Source organism: Apteryx mantelli, chromosome 5 (genome assembly GCF_036417845.1).
Source record: "Apteryx mantelli isolate bAptMan1 chromosome 5, bAptMan1.hap1, whole genome shotgun sequence".
Taxonomy (NCBI): domain Eukaryota; kingdom Metazoa; phylum Chordata; class Aves; order Apterygiformes; family Apterygidae; genus Apteryx; species Apteryx mantelli.
Window position 1 is genome coordinate 37,485,258 of NC_089982.1, and position 20,706 is coordinate 37,505,963.

At 40.0% G+C, this 20,706-nt stretch overlaps 1 protein-coding gene across 2 annotated transcripts in view; it reads right to left on the bottom strand.

The window, feature by feature from the left end:
* The window catches only part of GATB (glutamyl-tRNA amidotransferase subunit B), a 44,569-nt gene that overhangs the window by 17,058 nt on the left and 6,805 nt on the right, over positions 1–20,706 (bottom strand). For both annotated transcript variants that reach the window (XM_067297816.1, XM_067297815.1), the window contains exons 3-8: positions 10,564–10,677; positions 7,259–7,457; positions 6,176–6,298; positions 2,818–2,931; positions 1,630–1,714; positions 837–881 (exon numbers count right to left, since the gene is read on the bottom strand). In XM_067297816.1, the coding sequence (XP_067153917.1) occupies positions 837–881; positions 1,630–1,714; positions 2,818–2,931; positions 6,176–6,298; positions 7,259–7,457; positions 10,564–10,677 (680 nt within the window). The remainder of the gene's footprint in view (positions 1–836; positions 882–1,629; positions 1,715–2,817; positions 2,932–6,175; positions 6,299–7,258; positions 7,458–10,563; positions 10,678–20,706) is intronic.

The following is a 20,706-nucleotide window of genomic DNA, read 5'->3' on the forward strand; positions in this document are numbered from 1 at the left end:
GAGCCCAGAGCCCTTGACAGTCACTGAGCTGCTGACTCTTCCCCATCCAGACACCACCGTGGCTACCTCCTGTTCCAGGGCACTCAGCAGCTGTCAGCTCCCTAAATTTCTGCTTTGCAGTGCTGTCCCAATACTTGCTCCCAGCAGCACTGCCACCTGACAGTCACCATGCCTGGTCCCCTTCCTCTCTGGATAGCTCCTTCTTGGGTGGCTAGTTACTGTTTGATTGAGCCTGGCTGACTTTGCTGAAAGCAGATTAAAGAGTACTCATGCAAACCATGTAAGCAATCAAATGGTGATGGCTGTCATCTCACACTAGTGAAAGGCAGGAAGTTCTTAGCAGGATAATATCTTAAGTAGGTCTAGGCAGATCTTAAGGTAGACACCTGCCTGTGAGTACTGACACCCTTCAACAGTAGCTAGGATTTTCAAACAGTGCCTACAATCACAGAATTTAAACATAAAGAGGCATGGTCTACTAACTGAATATTCCTGTGTTCCTATTATGTCAGGGCACTCCTAAGAATACACGTCTACTGATCACAAAACAAACCTTCAACTTATCCACTCTGAGCTAATGCACTCCAGCTGTAGTGTGTGGGAAAGATCTATGGACTTTAGCAGAATGAGACACAGTTGCAGATCTGAACTGCTTGGACTAGCACCGATTTCCAGTGGAAGGTACACTTCTAATACATACTATACTATACTATAGTATACTATACTATAGTACTATACATACTATATTGATGGACTTCACATGCTCATGTCTACATGCAAGAGATGAAATAAGATCTCAGTTCTTGAAATATTAACTTCATTTTTAAAAAAATTACCTATAATCCTGTTTTCCTTCTTTATCTCTCATTGGTACAGTGCACCTAAAATAAAACAACATATGTAAGACATGGTATGTGGTACGCTACAGAATGAGTTTTCTGGCAAAAACACAAAGCAAAAACGTCACCTTATAAAGATAAGGAGAGCTTCCTCCAGCCACTTCAAAGAAAGTGTGTATGTAAGAGGGCAGTCATTTTCACCCAAACATTGCTTGATGTAGCATTTATCATTAGTTCCAGATGTTCACTTGGTAAAGTAAGTAAAACATGTCTGCTAGTTCTGAGGCTACAAAGTGAGTGCATCTGGGGCACTATTGTACAGCCTTTCCCACTAATCCTCACTGGACATTTTAATGAAGGGAAAAAAAAAATCACAGAATTCAGATGAATTTAATTTTCTTTTCAGAAGTTTGCTATATCTACGAGACCACCACATGTACACATGGAGAGCTGCTGTGGCCTAATTCTAGGTCTGCTCCCAAATCTGCCAATCTCTTGACACTATGGGTCTATAGGGAAGTCACTTCACTTCTCTGTGTCCATTTCCCCTCCCACTATTTGCCTGTCTTGTCCATATAGACTGCAGAGCAAGAACTCTGCACGCGACATGCTGTGTGAAAGCCTCAACCTTAAGAATAAATTACTATCTGTGATAGGACCATGCTTGTGAACATTAGCTTTAAAAGAATGAACTTGAGTGATCCCATGTTATCTCTCCTGATCATGTCACTTCATATCCCTGGCATTCTAAAGCTGCTATTACCAATATTCTTCTAAAATAAGAGCTCACCCAAGCTTGGAATCAAAGGATCTTGTTTCATTCAGAATTGTTCCTCCATTTTCAAGTTCTTCAATTTGCCTCTGTATTTCATAGTCTGACAGCAACAAAAGAAAAAGAATAAGCTAGTTATACTGCACTCTTAGCTTTTATACACTTGACTATTTCCTTTTTCACTGCTATGTAATAATGGAAAAGTTTGTTGTTTTAACCTTAATGAAATCAACAGCAGTAGTTACAGGCAGAATTATGAGTCACTGTCTTTCTCTCCAGCACTATTTCTTTTGCATGTTCTCCTCATCTTCTTTCATTCTCTTTAAACAGAAAATGTTTCTCCCAAGCATTGCAGCCAAGCCCCACATTCCTAGTGACCTTCCTATCATCTGGCTGAGTACAGTATTTGGAATGAGAATTTTCATCTCCTTCATGTCAGTTTTGTTTTGGAGAAGTAATAATCATCCTTTCTTGCTCACACCCAAGCTGCAGCTGCATGCTCTCTGAACTTCACACACATCATCTATTGTACTCAGCTGAAAGCAATCAGCTTCATCTGAGGACACAGAGCTACTGATCATATAGATCAGAGCTAAACATGCTTTCTTGCAGGCATAGGGTCACCTCTGCAAGAAAACTGCAGTCTAACATGGCGGCTACCCCTGGAGTAACCCATACCAAGATATATTTTGTCAGGGAGCAGCAAGAGCAGGGCTGTTCCACAAAGGGGGACAAGCCAGGAGCCAAGGAGGGCCACAGCACAAGCAGTGCCCTCACTGACTGGGGGCAGTCACACAGGGCCTGAACGTCATGGGCTGAGCTGTGTGCTAGTAACAGGGTCCATCAACAGTCTCAGTCAGGGTGAGGGGGTGCATCAGATCCAGGGTCCATCCAGGGAGTCCAGTCAGAAGCAGCAGGAGATGTGGCCAGCAACAGGACTGGACACAAAACTACAGTGTAGGTCCAAGGTCCATCAGGAGACAGGACTGGAAACAGGCACACCTATGATGTAGTTCAGGCCAAGTTCAGGCCTGAGTATAAATGGGACTCCTGGACTCATGGGCAGAGTGCATGGGTGGGAGTTCCAGGTGAAAGTAGTCAGGGCAATTAAGACCTATTAGTGCACTCAGGGCCCTGACATATTTCACTTACTGAGACCACATAAAACTTTTACAGTGCTCCAGTAATGAAGTTACCATCATTTACCTACTGCTTTTGCCAGGAATCGTACGCTATTGATATTCTTCACTTCAGTCCTCACTCCGTAAGGCTCTCCAGGGTGATGCACAGAAACATTGGCATCCACTCTCAGCTGACCCTCTGTAAAAGGAAACCTCATCAACAAAATAGTCTGCCCTGTACACTAGAATGAAAACCTTGGCATGCATTAATAAACTGCATACTATGTGCAGAGCATTAATAGTGGACTTCCATATGTTCAGAAATTAGTAACAATCATCTCATAATAGCTTTCTGTTTGTGATTCCACTTCAAACCTCTGATCCAATCATTCAAAATTTTCTGGGATTACCACCCTTTTTAAATATTACTGCTCATCATTCCTCTGAGAAAACTGTATAGTGCAGTAAAGGGCAGATCCTCTAAGCCATATAGTGAGAAGAGTTTGTGATTCACAGCCCTTAAAGAAAGGGCAGAATTAGACAAGTCATTTAAAGTGATGGACTGAAAGCTTCCATTCCTCTAAAAACAGCGCAAAAACACCTTTTGGAATAACAATTTGATGGATATATACAACCCTAGCATGGAACACAAAAGCTTACAGTTATGTTGAACAGATTTACTAAGGTGTCCTTGGGAATTTACAGCTCAAGGACAAAATGTCAGAAACAGTGGATTTTTTGTAATTTTTTCCCTCTGTTTCAAGTAACTGCAATCTTTTCCCCAAAGAAATTTCCCTGGCTGCCGAAAATTGAAACCAAATACAAAGTTACACATAAAAAAATCCTACACTTTTAGTCCAAAAATGGGCTAATGACTCAACCACAAGTAACTCAGAATTTTATCCATACAAGTTTTGTCCCTCTAAAGACATCCCTTCTAAGGAGAGAAGTTTACCACTGTTAGTCAACCGAGGCGAAAAAAGAAACGTGAGAGGTTACACTATAAAAGACACATCATTTTTCCCATATTGCACAGAGAACATTTTGAGACTTCCTCTTTGTTGTTTAATTTCAAATACAGATAAAAAGAAACAAAACACGTGATGTTTCTATGCAATAGCACTACTAAAGAAAATGCAAAACAGCTCAGTGTTAAACCTGCAAAGAAGTCTACAGTTTAGAACCCATTCAGGTCAATGGATGTAAATTGACTAGAGAGGACTTGGTACACTCTGTAAAAGTAGGCTGGATGTCAGCACATTAATTTTCTGTCTTCACAGAGTCTTGCCAGACATGTAAATGAAGGACAAAGGTGCTGGAATGACCCAACATCTCTTTCAAGAGAAATGTTTTGCATGGGCTCATTCTTTGGGGTGAAACGAGTACTTGTTCCAACAGAGGAATATTCTTGTCTTGTCCCTGCTTCATTTTGAGACACGACCTGCTTCTACTTGGATGCAGGTGTCAATGTGACAAGACAATGAAGTTAATCAACCATAAGTGAAAGGAGAGCCAGGCACCACATGTTCTTAAAAAGGCTTTTTCCCTGTAAGTCCAGCTCCTTTTCCCACTTAATCATTTTGCAATGAAATCATGTTTTCATTTGTCTGTTGTTAATGAAATAAGAGCTGATAAAACTGGGTGTTTCTATTCACTGAACACACAAGTAGAATGAAGGTAAAATGAGAGCAAGTAAAGCCCTTATTTGAAAACAAGTAATTATGGTGAGAGAAAACCACAGTAGAAAGCTCTTAAAAACACCACTTGGAAAAAAAATCCAAACACTTTTAAAGCCAACTATACTGGAGGGAAAATATTTCCAGTGCTGGAGTTCTCCTTTAAAGTCAGAAATCTCATTGTATCAAAAGATACCATAGTGCAATTCCAACAGAACTCTTAAGGCCAAATTCAGCAGTGATAAATGATGATATACGAGTATGTCTACCAAGGCCTGTGAAGAAGTGCGCAAAATGGGTGCTTAATTTTAACTACCATCCCCCATCTGATGTGTGCAAAACTAGCATGAGAAAAGATTCAGACAGAAGAAGCAGGCAGGGCAAGGCACTGTGTCAACGTATATAATGTCCAGCAATTATTACCTCCCCCGCTACATTAAATTAGATTCAAATCCCTAGCCAACATTTCTTGGGTCACATTAGTCTTGGGTGATACATGGGCTGCTCTAACTCAGCTCTCTAGGAGATGCATCCACTTATACTACGGCCTGAATTTGTTGCTAGATCAGTAAGGCCAACCATCATAGGCAAAAAAATAGCTTAAACTATGAACACTAACAGGCAGCACATATTCGGGTGTATATGTGTCTGAGGATGAATGACCAAAACTGTACTTTTGAATTCTCAAGCAGAAGCCTGCTACTTGCTAGCTGCAACCATGAGCTGGTTGTAAATTTTGATAACACTAGGACTAAGCAAAAGTGCACATCCCGAATCCTCCAATTAACAAAAAGAGAGGGAGAGAACCACCAAATAGAAAGCTGATCACACATTGTGCTTCTGCAGACTATTTAGATTAGGAAAGCTGGGGTCTTATGGTTCCAGAGAGAAGAGCTGGTGTCAAAGGAAGGGCTTCCCAAAAAGAAGAAGCGGTCTCAGAAAGAAGGTGAAGATTTTAACTGGAGGAGGGATCCTGGAAGTGGGGAAAGATCCTGAAGATCAGAGAGATGCATAGAGATGAATGCTGGGGGAAGCCCAGGGACCCTAGCCAGTAACGCCCAAGACTGGTATCTGCAAGCAGCTGTGGAGCACGAACTGACATGACTTTCTGCCTGATCTCCCCAGCCCAGCAGCGATCTCCCTACTGGGAAAGGAAGTTGAGACCTAGCAAACATAATGCTGGGGGTCAGGGAGGGAGTGTGTGAAATAATCAAGTAAAATCTCTAATATCACTGGTTCTTAAATAAATCCCAGTACCCAGATCCACCATGGGTTGTCATTTACTCTGTCTCATCCCTGACACCAATACAGATTTACTGCTTACACCCATCTTGTGACCAACTGAGACCTGTCACACAGCTTACAACACGATCCATGCTCTCACTGACTCTGGCCCATAACTTTCATATTCTATAACTAATCATCACTACAGAGCTTCTGTGCTGCAGCTCTGTGGCAAGCAAGATGAGGACAGACAGGGAGAAACACCACAAGAACTGGATGTTCATTCCTGCCTATTAATTTATCCTGAAAATCAGTGTTAGGTGACATAAAATCTAACACTGCAAAGCTCTGCAGAGGAAGGCAGGCCCATAAGGACACCTGAAGCATGGCAGACATGAGGACAGGCTCTGAGGATTTAAAAAGCAGCAGCAAGAAAAGGCTGTGTTAAGCAACTGTAGAGCAAAATAAGCAGAAGCTGCAAAACTCCTGGAAATGCAGAGAATTACAGGTGACAAGGGAGAGTGCCCTTCCCCCCTTCCATACCTGCCATGATTGCCTGGCTGCTCCCAAGTGTTTGAAGAATAAGCTGAAGCTCTCTGACTGCTGCAGCTGCTTCTTCCCCACAGCACATATCAGGCTCCGTGACAACCTCCATGAGGCCGACTCCTATCAGCAAAAGAGACAAGAGATTTCCAACAAGAGCTTTTGATCTTGGCATATTAGAGTGCAACTGGCTAAACACATGAAAGCACTTGGGCTTTTTTTGAAAAAAATAAAACCCATGTATTATTTAGTAACTGTCACAATGGGCCAAGCTGCAGATTGCTACAAAACCTTTTCCCCCTTTTATTTTTTAAAGGAACAGGCAAACTGCGGACATTCCTCCAGCCCTTGATGACATGCAGAACAGAAGGAAACACTCCTCTGCCTTTCTTTCAGAGAACTCCTATAAAGTCAGTCTGATTTCAGATTCAAATTGATTTTTCTTAAACTAATTTTGGAACAGACAGAACTATAAACAGATGTACTCTAGCATTTAGTTTCAGGACCCAGTTTTCAGAGAATATGAGCAATGAACACTGGATCACTGTGTCTCAGATAGGCTACGCCATCCAGGTTACTGCCTGTGTTGGGTACTAACTTGATTCATGTAGGTTACAGTTTAAAGAGAGCTTTTTCTATTTCAAAGATAGCAATTAAAAGAAATGTCTGACTCATGCAGTGACGATTCCAACAGCTACTCCTTCTACACACAAACTTGCTTCATTAGGAGTCTGTGATATATATTTTTTTTAAACAGTGCTTACAGTGGCAAGAGCTTAAATAGCTCTCTGGGCTGAGTGGCTGTGTGTGACTGACAGTTTTTGGGAACTGGAGCCAACAGATTTCTAACTTGCTATTGCCAAATGCCATCAGCCAACAACCATGAGAAAGGCCCACTGGCCATTAAAAAAATGCAAACGTTCCCCTGCTGCAAACGTAATGGTCATTTTGATGTGTTTTGATTTTCAGAGAAAGAAACATCAGGTTGTTTTAATTTTCTACATGTTCCCTGTCACCCATCTACCTTTAAAGACTCATCTTACACAGAAAGGAGGAAAAAATAGGAAGATAATCCAAGCCTACCAGCTCTATTCAAGTCAACAAGAGTCTGGCTCCTTGCGTCATCATGGAGACTCTTTCCACTGTCTTGCTCCAACTGGATTTGCTTAATCCTCACGGTTTTGGTCACCATCTGGCTCATTTTGTTGTCTATGCAGAGACTGTATGACAGACTCCCATTCACCGCAATAGGAACTCTTTGCTGAGTGATTTGATAGCCAGCCTGTCAACAAAATTAGCTGTATAGTCAAATAAAATATTCACTTTACAGAAAGCAGCAGCACAGTCAAATGCAGATACTAGAGACTAAGAACAATATGGAGGATGCAACATTTTCCACAGTGACCTAAGTGAGGGGATAGAACGCACGCACAAGCAAATTCACAAGCTTTACTGCTTCACTGGAAGGGAAACAAACTTGAAGATGGGACTAGAATTCAAAGTAACTGTGACAAGTTGTAGGTCTGGGAAAAAAAGGAGAGCCCTCCTCAATAAGGGCAAGTATAGAGATACTATACTAATGCAGAAATGATCAATAACCAACTGCACAAACACTTGCCACAGATGACATAAGTTTTGCTGATACTGTCTTGGGGCAGGAAACGGACTAAAAGAGGTTCTTCCAGGCCTGGGATTCTGTGATCATGTTATATCTTGTCTGAAGACACTAACCCTACCCTCACCCCCAAGCCTGGACTATCACTCATCTTCCTCTCAGGCTGACTCTCCCTCTCTACCTGTTCAGCACCTATTTGTTAGGCAGAGGGGAAAGGGAGGAAGGTGGAAGGAAAAAAAAAAAAAATCAAGAAAATGAGAAAGCTCAGTTTCATTAATGCAGCAATTTACAAGCTAGACACGGCAACCCCACATAAGGCACACAGCTGATAAATACCATAGCAGACTTGGGGCTCCACTGAAGGAGGAAGCTGCCAGTCAGACAAAAGGCTGGCAGTGACAAAGTACTGGAATCACTGCACTGACCTAAGAATATAGGAGTGAATAATTTACTCTGTTGAGGTAGAGTCCCCATCTCTTCCTCCTTGCTAGAAAGCTCAGTGGTGAGAACTAAAAAAAACCTGCCTGATTTTAATGAATTGGGAGGAGTATTTGTTTGTTTTGCAAGGAGGAAGGATGTTACTCAAAAGTCTGGAGAGGGTGACAGTGTGGTGGGATGGAGCGCAACGATCTGGCACAGTGAACAGCTCAGTTTATATAGACGATGAAGTGCTTGACCTTGTAGCCATAATCACTATAATAAAAATAAAATAACTGACTCTATACAGTTTATGCTAAGCACACAGCTTTTCCCACCTCCTACAGTTTCTCAATAAAATGATTTTTTTAAAGCCTCAAATAGTGAGTGACAATAAATAACAAGAATCCCATTTACCATCCAATGCCCCATTTTCAGGACTAACAATAATCTCATCGTCAAATAACCTTAAGAGTAGGATTTATTTTATCTGTTCTATACAGCTCATTAGCCTAAACTCTGCATATTATTACAGGGTTCCTGACTAGACCGTTTCACTGTGAAATGCAGGCTGGGCAGTTTATTGACAGTGTTTCAAACAACAGAAGCCAGCCACTAGAAAACCAGAATTACATGTTTCAAGCTAATAAAATGTGTCAGTATCTCCTTGACCCAAATTTCCACGCGCATCTGACCAGAGGATTCTGCAGTGCATGTCAGCAGGCAATAGCAGCACATGGTGTGCGCACACCCTCTTTCACCTCACTCTCTTCCTCTAAACAAATGGGTGGGATTTCTTTCATATGGCAACATTCTTCAATACAGTTTCTATGCAGTAGTTTATTAGTGGGAGAAATCATAAGAAGAAAATCTGACATTGTTCTCAGTTTAATAGAACCACCAGAGGCAGCTTGCAAACAGATCTGTGATGATTTTGGTGTTTCTTTATGATGTATAAAGGAATTCTGAAAGTTGTGTTTATTTCTTGCTATTTCAGATTTTTTCTCCTTCAGGTCTGGAAATTACCCTTGAGATAGTATTGCAATTAAAAGAAAGCACTAATAATTTAAAGTGGTGTGTTTCACATTCCTAATAGCTCACTACTGAAGTACTTACAGAACCCCCAACAATAAGAACTCTTGATGGCTCACAAATATTAATCAAGTATCCCTGCAAGCAAAATTAGCAATTATGTCAACTTCACAGAAGGGAAGCTAAGAGTCATGGGTTCCCGACAAAGAAGAAAACAGTACCCAGATCTCCTCTGAGATCCAGATCTCAAGTGGACAACTGTAATACCATTCTCTTTCCAAGGTGGGAATCAAATGTATTTGAATATATGTGTTCTAGGTGACTTGAAAGTATTTCCAATGCTAGAACAAACAGCGGGAGAGAAGGTAGTCTGGTTAATAACAGAACCTTTACACATTGATTTGAAACCTCAGAAATCTCCCACTCTGCTTCTCTGAATATCTGAGACATCTCACCTGAAGAGAGGATAAACTAGCATGCTTGATCTTTCTCAGATAAAATAGAAACAGATTTATTTTCTTTTAAAGCAGTCATCAGATCTTCACCCCAAAAATGAGAGGAACTAAAACTAGTGTTCCTCTCTTTGATGGGATAGCGTTAAGTTGAACAACAATCAGAACAAACACACTGACAGAAAAAAAATGCATGTTTATAATTAGAAAGGTTTAACGTCATTAAAACAGAAAAAAGGCTCAAACTCTGCTACATCCTGTTGTAATTACAGAAGTCAGGTTCTTAACTGATTTCACCATTCTTACATCCACACCAAGTGAAGTAAAATGCATTCAACTTTCAGTGATACTTTCTTCCAAACAAGAAAGCTACCAACAAACCATACAAAGAGTCACTTTTAAATTTACTGGAACTCCTGACTGGGCAAGTTTTAAAGGGAAATTAAATATTTTTAGGTCCTTAATCACAGCAAAAACACACTATTACATTTATACCTTTGAAACCTGTGTTTGTTATACATTCATTTTAAATGAAGGACTATGACCAGACTGCTTTTACCCTAACAGACAATTAGTACTAAATGCCAGGAATGGAAAACTTAAGGGGCAGAGCAGCTCCAGTTCCCAATTCAATTACATTAAGCCACTGGAATCGTGCAGCTAAGCAAGGAGTCAGCAATCAGAGCAATCATATTCAATCAGTGAGCACCAGGGTACAGCTGTCTATTCATCAGAGCACAGCGCAGCATCCTGTTGGAGCGAGCAGACTGAAAACAGAATAAGCATCTCTTCACTCATCCCCTATTGCCATCCATACTCCAGACTTGACCTTTCCTACAGCTGTAAAGGGACCAGCTATACTGCATACTTACAGGCAGATCTGCATAGAAATAGTGTTTTCTGTCAAACAAGGACTTCTTGTTTATGCTGCAGTTGAGTGCCAGGCCTGTCATCACTGCTGCTTCTACACATCTCCTGTTGAGAACCTAAGGAAACATGACACATGATTTTGCTCAAATACTCAGTATGTAACAAATGCACATCCCACATGCTGCCTTATATGGAGCGTATACTCAATTTTGCTCGCCTTCAGCAGACATTATATCTCTTTCCTTGTGTGGGTAGTTCTTATTCATCACTAAGGCAGTGGTAGCTAAAAATCTGCAAAGTTTTAAGATGAAAAAAACATTCTGTCATGCCACAGAAGGAGGTGTGCACTCTTCTGGCTTGCTACTTTTGTGAATACCCCAGTACGCTTGCACCCTCAAAGATATACAAATGACAAATCACAGCAAATGATAATTGACTTGTATCCAGCTGTCACCTCACTGGGAACACAGGCAGTCTGAGTTAGGGACTGGGGTGCCATTTCAGTAGAACACTTCAGAACACCTGTACCTACACTGAATTCATGAGAATTTACACACAGATTTCTGCGCTTTGCTGAACAAGGATGAAATTAAGCACATTTACATGCTTTGCTAAAGCAGAACCAGAGACATCAATTAATCCCATGGCTGCAAGCACACATGCATTTGCAGGACCCAAGGAACCCATGGGCATAAGGTTCTTGCAGAATGCCACATGATCTGAAGACCCAGCAAGGCCTTTGTGAAGAAATGAAGGGGTTGAATTGGGGCTGCAATTCTCCCTGTGAACCCAGCACTCTCAGTGCTACACCGTTCTACCTTCCCAGCAGGCTCAGGTTTCTGAGGAGAAAAATAATTCCATTCCAAAAAGAACTAACAAGCAGGGTCCCAAAGTTAACGCTTTTTTTCAAATGTACTCTCACTAATTTAACAGTTGGTTCAATTAACATTAAATTGATAAAACTGGAAAAAAAAAGACTGAATTTGCCTTAATATAACTCTGACCTGCTCACATTTACTGTGTTTTGAAACAAGAGCACAATTTTATCCATCTTATTTTGCTCTGTATAGCTGCCAAGAAGTCAATTTCCACCAGGACCATTAAAGGGGCACATCAGGTACAGGAATTTAGAAGACTTCATCTACATTCAGCAGAAAATGAAAGTGTAGATCTTAAGTATTATTTTCTTCACTATTTCTGAGTATTTACTTTTCAGACACACCAGCCTGACTTCTGAGAACAGAATGAGCAGCTGTACTTTTCCCATCACCTAATTCTTCACTGCAAAAGGACTCTCTGCTTTAGTCCTCTACTATTTGAGAAATCAAAATTGCACTGAAAAATAACAGAAATTCTTCATATTACAGAAACTTAAAAATTGCTTCAGATCTTTAGTGTAACTATACAGAGCTAACTAGAACACATCTAACTATATATGTCTACCTATAACACAGCCCTGTTGGGGCAGATTATATTTATCAAAAATTTTAAAAGACGTATAAAGCAAATTTTGAAAGAGGAAAGAAAGAACGATTTCCCCTAGAAACACTGACCTGCAGCAAAATGAACCCAATTAGTCGTGACTGTAAGCTAAAGTAAAACAGGCAACTTCAAAATATTAATTTATTTTAGTGTCATAGCTGCAGTTCATTACCTAGCACATGATTCTGTTTTCAGCAATTACATGCTGAAAATAGCATTTATCCTCCAGACAGTACAAATGCTTTTTTTTTTTTTTTAAACTGTTTAAGGAAGCTTATCATAATGTTAGTCCAGCTGTTGAATGTGTAAAATATCATAACATTTCTAACTACATAAGCAATGTTTCTTCCTTCTAAAGCCTTACGGCACAAGCCTATTCAGCTTTACAAGTTAGGGAGGTATATGCCAGTCAAGCCCTTTTAACAGGTCATCACCAAAACCCATTAAGGCTCTGTAAGGACTGGGTAGACTCAGAACACCACCGCATCAAAGCAGTGAACGAATGCCCAATATTACAGAATCACAGAATTGCTGAGGTTGGAAGGGACCTCTGGAGATCATCTAGTCCAACCCCCCTGCTCAAGCAAGGTCACCTAGAGCACATTGCACAGGATTGCATCCAGGCGGGTTTTGAATATCTCCAGAGAAGAAGACTCCACAACCTCTCTGGGCAACCTGTTCCAGTGCTCTGTCACCCTCACAGTGAAAAAGTGTTTCCTCATGTTCAGATGGAATTGTCTGTGTTTCAGTTTGTGCCTGTTGCCTCGCGTCCTGCCAACTACCCTGGCACTATAACTCTCCCCTTCCCCCATCCTTCCTAGTTTAAAGTCCTCCTTACCAGCTTGGCCAACCTGCTGGCAAAGACACACGTGCTCTGACTTGTGAGGTGGATCCCATCTCTCCCAAGCAGTTGTCGATCTTCAAACAGGGTCCCATGGTCATAGAAACCAAAACCCTGTTGCCAACATCAGCAGCGCAGCCAGCTGTTAATTTGGAAAGTCCGTCTCCTCCTCCTCTCATCGATCCCCCTCACTGGCAGGATTGAGGAGAAGATGACCTGGGCTCCCAGACCCTTGACCACCATCCCCAGAGCTCTGAAATCCTGCTTGATGGTCTCCAGTTTGCCCTTGGTGTCATTAGCGCCCACGTGGAAGAGCAGCAGTGGGTAAATGTTTCCCGATGGTGAAGGGATTATGACTGTTTCTGAATCTGAGAACAAGGTAAAACCCAAGCTACCAGTTGCAGTCAGAGTCTCACAACAGCTTTGGCAATCACATGTGGAGTTTTGCTAGTGACTGCACAACAATTACCACCTTTGACCACTTGCTCTTCTGCTTTTATTTCAAACAAGGTAGGGTATATTTTACTCATCAGCCTAAGAGATGTTTCAGGGTGAAGAAAATAATCCCCACAATAAATTTTACATTAGTGAGCTTCTGCACTACTGCTGGTGAGCCATTTTGCTAGCTGTGGGGAAAAACTGGTATAAAAAAAGTGAAGTATTGATTATTTTCTCTGCAGTACTACTAAGCATTTAGATTAATGTGATGCATATGTGTCCCCAATGGATTGGATCATAGTAGCCCAATCATTGTATATGGATCATTACTCATGCACTAGCAAAACCTTCTGTGCTATTTCTTTATTGACCTCTGTGGCGATAAAAGACATTGCAAATTGAATCTTTTCCACAGTGCCATATTGAGATGTCTACCATGTCAATCTGCTTCCCTTCCCCTGTTTGACTCTAAAAAAAATCTGATGACCCTCTACTTCCTTAAAAATCAAAACTTATCTGCTTAATTTTTCTCCATTTCCAAAGTGACTAATTTACTACTACCTGTTCCAGTATTTTATGATCAAAGCTGTGCACATAAAGCAGAGATGGTTAGGCAAACTACTGCTTTTCCTTGGAACAAGTCTAGCTTTTCAAATAATCTGCAGTGACAAACATCAATTCAGTACATGAAACTTCCCATACTAATGACCTAGAATAAGTCCTCCCAGCTTGTTTATGTAGTAAGCTGTTATTAAGTTGACAGCTTTGACTAGCACCAAAGATTTAAATTACTGGCTTGAACTGACAAGCTGCCAGTCTGGTATGTTAGCAAAGTGCTGGCCTTGAAAGAACGCTATGTAGTTCCTGGAATAGCTACGGACAAAACACAAGAGTCTAGAAAGCCTTCTTAAATATTTCTGGTCTTCTAAAATGGAGACATCTCTCATAGGTATTTATTTCAAGAAATTCCAAGAAAGATATCACAAGAGAAAATCTTAATTGTTTGTACTAGAAATCCATGAAAATCCTTCACAGTGGCATCCCACCACCAGCATCATTTCCCATGTAACTCCGTTATCTTGCTAGAGCACCACGGTAACTGAGAGCCAAAGGAATGAAAGAACAATCCATCAAAGATCTCTCTTTTTCTGATACTCATCTGTTCTTTACATCTTCTCCACAAGTGGAAAGATTCCTTTTACAAATTTATCATCTTTAGTTGCAAGGTCAGTTTAGTGAAGATCTTAATTTTAAATACAAGGCTATTCAACAGCTATACAAGACTGTACACAATACCTTCAACAGCATAAATTCCCAGCAAAAGTCAATTTGTAACATGTTGGGTTTTTTTAAACAACAGGTTTACTCATTGTATTAATACATTAAAGAAAGTTGGTTTCTTTTTAGGTGAAGATACATGCTTCTATATTTAGTAAACAATCATTTTTACATATTAAGAGAACAAGTACGTGCCTCCTTGTTTTGCTAATGAATATTACACAGGATGAGTGAAAAAAAAAGAATAATCTAAATCACTTTCCTGGAAAAAGTTTATTTTTGTTGCTCTTTTAAAAAATATTTATTATGGCAGTGGCACCTTGGTGTCCTAAGTTATGGAACAGTGTATTTCTTGTATTAAACATTGTAAAATCAGAGCCACTCCCTAGAAATTTTAAAATTCTTTGATTCCAGGTCACACATTTTAATAAAATAATTCCATATTAATTGGCTATCCCAAGAAGACCTTCATTCCTATTTATAATCATGAAGAAATCACCATCTTGTAATTAACTACAGGACTATTTATCTAGGAAATATTTAATTTTATCTGCTTTTCATCCAGAGTAACAGCTGGAAGTAGGAACTAGTGCAATGTATTTAGCCAGCTCTCTGTAGACGAAGCAGTAATCTTTAGAAACCTCAACAGATATATCTAATCATATTTCCAGGTTCTCCTACTGCATATCCCTCTAATTTTTATTTGCTTCCACTAATGGATATATTCAGTCTTATCATTCTGCTGTGTTAAAAGTCCCAACTTGCTCTAATATATGGTTCTTTGAAGTTCATTCATAAGTTAAACCTCAAAATTGCTCCCACATCTACTCGGTCTAAATGTGATTGCGACTCTTCACTCTGACACTGCAGATGAATACTTCAATGCAGAGTTCTTCCTTGGCGTTTGCCTACCCACACAGAAGGCCACAACTATCTTGTAAATATGACTTTCAGGATGAACATTAAAATAAATTAAGGGCTAACCATATCCCAAATGACCCACTTATTTCAACAGGTCTAGAATCAGACCCCTCCCTCTAGGCATACAGTAAAAATTTTAAAAAAGAACAAGCAAATCCCAACCTTATTGTTCATTTGGCCTGCAAAGAGCCCACATGTTCCAAAAAATAAAGTCTCTAACTGCAGGGGAAGTTTAAAAAGAAGAGTAACTTCAGTCTAGGTCTCCTGCATTTCAGTAGAGCATCTGCTCCATAGCATACTTCCTGCCCTAAGATGAGCATTATGTTCTTATCCCTAAAGAAATGGGGGGAGGGCAGCGGAAGCAGCAGCAGTCATTTTAAATGAAGATCTTAAATTAATAGAAAGAGAATGAAATGGCTACTGAGAAGCTGAAGCAGCCAAGGAAGATCTTTTCTTTTTTTGTTAAATAGAATCTTAATATATTTTCTAACTTCATCTTTCTGCAATCTGGTTCTGAAGATACATCCTGCTACACAAAACAAATTAGTATCCTTTACCTTGTCTGTTGGCAAAGTTGGATTTCAGTGATGCACTCACACTCAAGGTGTATCTTAAAACCAGAGAACTCGGACATCTTAACAGTGCCCAGCTCCCAAATACATTACTTCCATGTGTATCCAAAAAGATAACTGGGCATACTGTCTTTAAATTGAAGACCTAGTTTGAGAGCTTGTATCACAAGGCTTAGAATAGGAGGAAGCATCTTCCAGTGGCAGTGAAGACCAAATAAATTCACCAGCAGCTGTGAGAAATTCTGACCTTGGGGGGTACAAAAACTGGATGGTATCACCAGATTCACAGCTGTTTAACTATTGCCTAACTTCTGGGTTTCTTGGTCCTTTGAGACAGGGTATACTAAAAAAACACACACAAAAAAATCCATTCAGACCACTGCATGGTCAAAGGGCACAAGGGTCTAAATGGAAAAAATGTATTTTCTGAGTGAGGCAGCTGATCAGTGGCATTGCCCTGAACCAGTGATCTTTGGGCCTGACACCCATTACCAGTGGCTAAAACCAAACAAACTTCTGTCATGCAGAGCCGGTTCCAAGCAGGAGAACTGACAGGGAAGACCGAACGAAGCAATGGATATCTAATAGCTCATGACATCCAGAATCAAACACCACGTTTCTGTGGTGTTACCTTCATAAAGTCCAGTATCTCCCTAACATCCGTGCCCTCCCTGTTGACAGTATTGTCTTCTGAGTCTGCCACATACATGCCTTTTCTTCACCTGTCCTAACGATGTTTCCTCTCTAACGCCTGTTGAAATCTAAAATATTGCTAATGCTATCTGACCCAGGGAGATGCCGTGAAAACAGTTCATTGGTTCTGGAGGGAGAGGACTGAGCAATAGCTAAACCCTAAGTTAGGGAGTGTGATCAAATCTAAAGTCAACCAGAGCTTTGAAATTGACATTCTCAGACCTTTTTCCTACAGTGAGATCCCCAAAAAGGCTAAAAAAGGCTTTTAAACATGAATAAAATTTGGCTTCTTCAATGTAACCTAGACTGCTTTTCTTAGAGAAAATTCAAAGTACGTAGGACAGAAAATAGACAGGGTTTATAAACCAACTGCTGCCCACTTCATGCTTGCAGATGACTCTGCTTGTAGGCTTGGTACTGGTCAGCTCAGTGGTTTTCTGAGTTGCAACAAATTCTCACCTTTGATACACAGTGGCTGTCATTTTCCATCATTTCTGAATCTTGGCTATCTGCTCTCTGCTCCTTGTTGCAATCTTTATGTACAATGAAAGCTCCCAGCCCTTTGCTGCAACTCCCTTGTCCCTTTTTCCCCCATTTGTAGTGTCCTGAAGCATGCTCATTTGCTCACCAGAAAACGTGCCATCTTTCCCTCCAGGGTGATCTTCCTGACCTAGATCTCTTAAGAAAGCACCACATGCAAACTGGGAACAAATAAAATGGAAGTAGTCTATCACACAGAGAGACAAGATACTTATTTAGACAAACAATAGGCCACATAATGCAACAAGTCTTGCAAAAAGCTATTAAGAAAGGAAACTAAAATTTCTTCTTAAAAGGCAAGTAAGTCGTTCTGGAACAGCAGAACTAATGAAGACTAACTTCCTATAAATAATTGTCCTAGTTTGTTTCAGCTAGGCAGTGACCTCAACAGTCTCTCCCCCATGATTCCTTTCACCTTTTCCCCATTTCATCTAAATACTAGCAGGATGAGACTGATACAGCAGATCCCAAAGTGAGTATAAAATGTCACAAATACCTGAATGGTAGCAGCCCAAATAAAGCTGACAGCAGTGGAGAAAGGGGAGCAGAGACTCAATTGCTAATTTGAGTTTCCCCTTAATATATGTTTGCTAGTATAGTCACAAAAACCTCTATAAACTTAATATTTTTGAGACAAATTTGGCTGAACCTGGTCAAAGGGTTCAGAAAGTATTAGCTGGTAGTGCAATTGCAAGAGTAATGTTTCTGTATATAAAACAATGGTTTCAATGGCAAAAATTGCATGTGTAACTAATAAAACACCCATGGCAGAAGCTTACATAACCCCTATCAAAATCAAAATACAGGCATAATATTTTTGAGGTGGCAAGGTGGCTGGTAATCAGAGAGAAGAATACAATGAAAGAAATTATTTTTACCCCAGGAACAAATTACAGCCTAACTGCACCAACATAAGTTTCAAAAAAAATATGTAAAATTGACGGTTATGCAACATTATACATGAGACAACTAATCATGAAGAAAACAAAAACCCAGTCTACAATTATCTGTCATTACTGTTGGACAGAGTTTCCTAAACACTTTTTAATGCTAAAAGTCTTCAAAGAAAAAATTGTTAATAAAAAGAATGAAGAAGCAAGATGTCATTTTGCAAAGTCAAAATGGTAAAAAAATTGGTAGAACCGTACTTGTTACAGAAATTCTTGCTTCACAGAACACTATTTGCATACACATACATATGTATACTACCTTGGAGTTCCCCAAAGTGAGATACCTGGAACCAGACTGATTGTCTGCATATTGGGAGAAAATTTAAATCAAATTCAAAGTTACCAAAGCATACAAAATAACTGATAACAGAAGCAATAATAATTTGTCTCAAAAACACCCACCCATGGTTCAAACTTAACAAAAAGATAATCCCCAGCACACTAAGAAATACTATTTGCAAAAGGCTAGTGTGCTTTTCAGCAGCAATTTCATATTGAATCCTGGATGATGGGTCATTGATCTGTGTTGTTGTCATGTAATGGTCTTGCTGCCCAACAGTATCAAAGATGCCACAATAACTGTGGTAGCAGAACTATGTGAAAGAAAGGAAACAAGACACTGCAAATGCCCACTCCCCACAAAGATGTAGGAAAATAAAACTGCATAGAGCAAAGGCACTAAAAAAAACCCACACAAAAGGAGATAAGAGAAAATACATAGATAACATCACTGATGCACTGAAGGATCTACTGAAAGAGGTGATAGTAAGATGTTTATCAATTCAATGCAGTTCTAACTGGCAAGTTTACATCAGCCAGAGGGACCTGTTACGCATGAATGAGGGAAAGCCAACAACAACAAAAAGGAAGAAAGCTCAATAGGTAGAGCAGTTTCTGAGGTGCTAAGGAGACAAAGCCCTAAAGAAATTGTTAGTCTTGACAAAAAGATTAAAACATGCAGAATGAATGTTTCAACTTCTCACAAATAAATGAGACACAGCAAAAAGTAAGAGAAAACAGTTGCAAGGGACACCTTCAATGTTTGAGAGAAGAGCATTGACAAGAGTCATCAAACACTTCAAAGCACAAGAGCAGAAGTGTCTCCAGAAAAATGGCATTATAGTTGGAAGTATGAAATAAAGTTGACCTAAGCAGCTGCAGTAACTGGGGAGGTATAACATTTCTTTGCAAAAAACAAAGTTTTCTGTAGTTTCATCTTCAGTAGGATTAAGAAAGTGTTTACAACAAAGCCAAGGGAAAATGTTGGCCAAATTTTTAAACAGCTCACCTAGCATCAGCCATTTGTTCAAGCCTCACCAGAGGCTTGGGACCACAGTTTGATTCTTACCCCTAACATCTAAACCTACTGGCAGCACAGGTCCTGATGAAGGAGAGTAGTTCTACATGTAATCTCAGGCTGTGAAGGTTCCTATGAAAGAGGAAGAAATATAATGGGGGGAAAAAAGCCCATAACCCAGCTCTGAAAATCACCTGAAGCAGGCCTCCCTTATCTTTCAAAGACTCTTCCTGACCATGACAACGGTGCTGAACTGATGCCATTATTTAGGCAGGCTCTAATCCATCATTCACTCAGAAATTCAAGAGTCTATGAACTGCCAGGGCCTTCCCAGAGAACAATGGTTTGAAAGTATATTTCTCTTCTCTCTTTTTTTCAAAACTATATGGGATTTTCTCTTTAGAGGCTTCTTTTCTGGGACAAACATACTTTGCAAGTCCAGCAAGATGGGACACTGTGAGCAACAGACAGCTATTAACCACTGATGATGTGATGTGTGTCACAAACCCTACTATTGTCAGGAGAGAAAGGATTGCAACAAATACCATCTGATAAGTACGATCAGTTTCTAAGAAAACATCTCTTTTTTCTTTAGTGTACAATTATCACAGTTATATTGAAAGAAATTACAAACAGTTAAAGTGAACCTAGAATTAAGCAAATGGTTTAAAACAAAGATACTCTCACCTTCTCTCCTTCTGGCACTGCCACTAATATCTTTTGAGAAGAGGTGCTGAAGGATACAACAACCTAAGCATTATGTGGTTTCCAAAAAGAAAAGAAGATTTAGATTACAGCAGCTCAACCAATATGCATACAAAGATCAGAAGACTGTCCAAGTCCTCAAGAAAGGTGTGTGCAGTTTAAAGGATTGTTATCAAAAGGCAAGCTAAGAAGCAGGGTTTCTGAAAGCAAAGTACAAAGAAAGGAGTAAATTCATATGCATGCCAGTAGGAATGTCAAAACAAAACCGAAGTCACAAGCTGGCAAAACAGCTGTTGCAATCACCAGATTTAACAGGTGCCAGCTATCAAAAATCTAGTTTGAAGTGTAAAGTATAAATTTTAGTCTCAAATGCTGTTTCCATTCCAACATGTATAGATGAAAGATAGATCCACCAAAATCACACACAA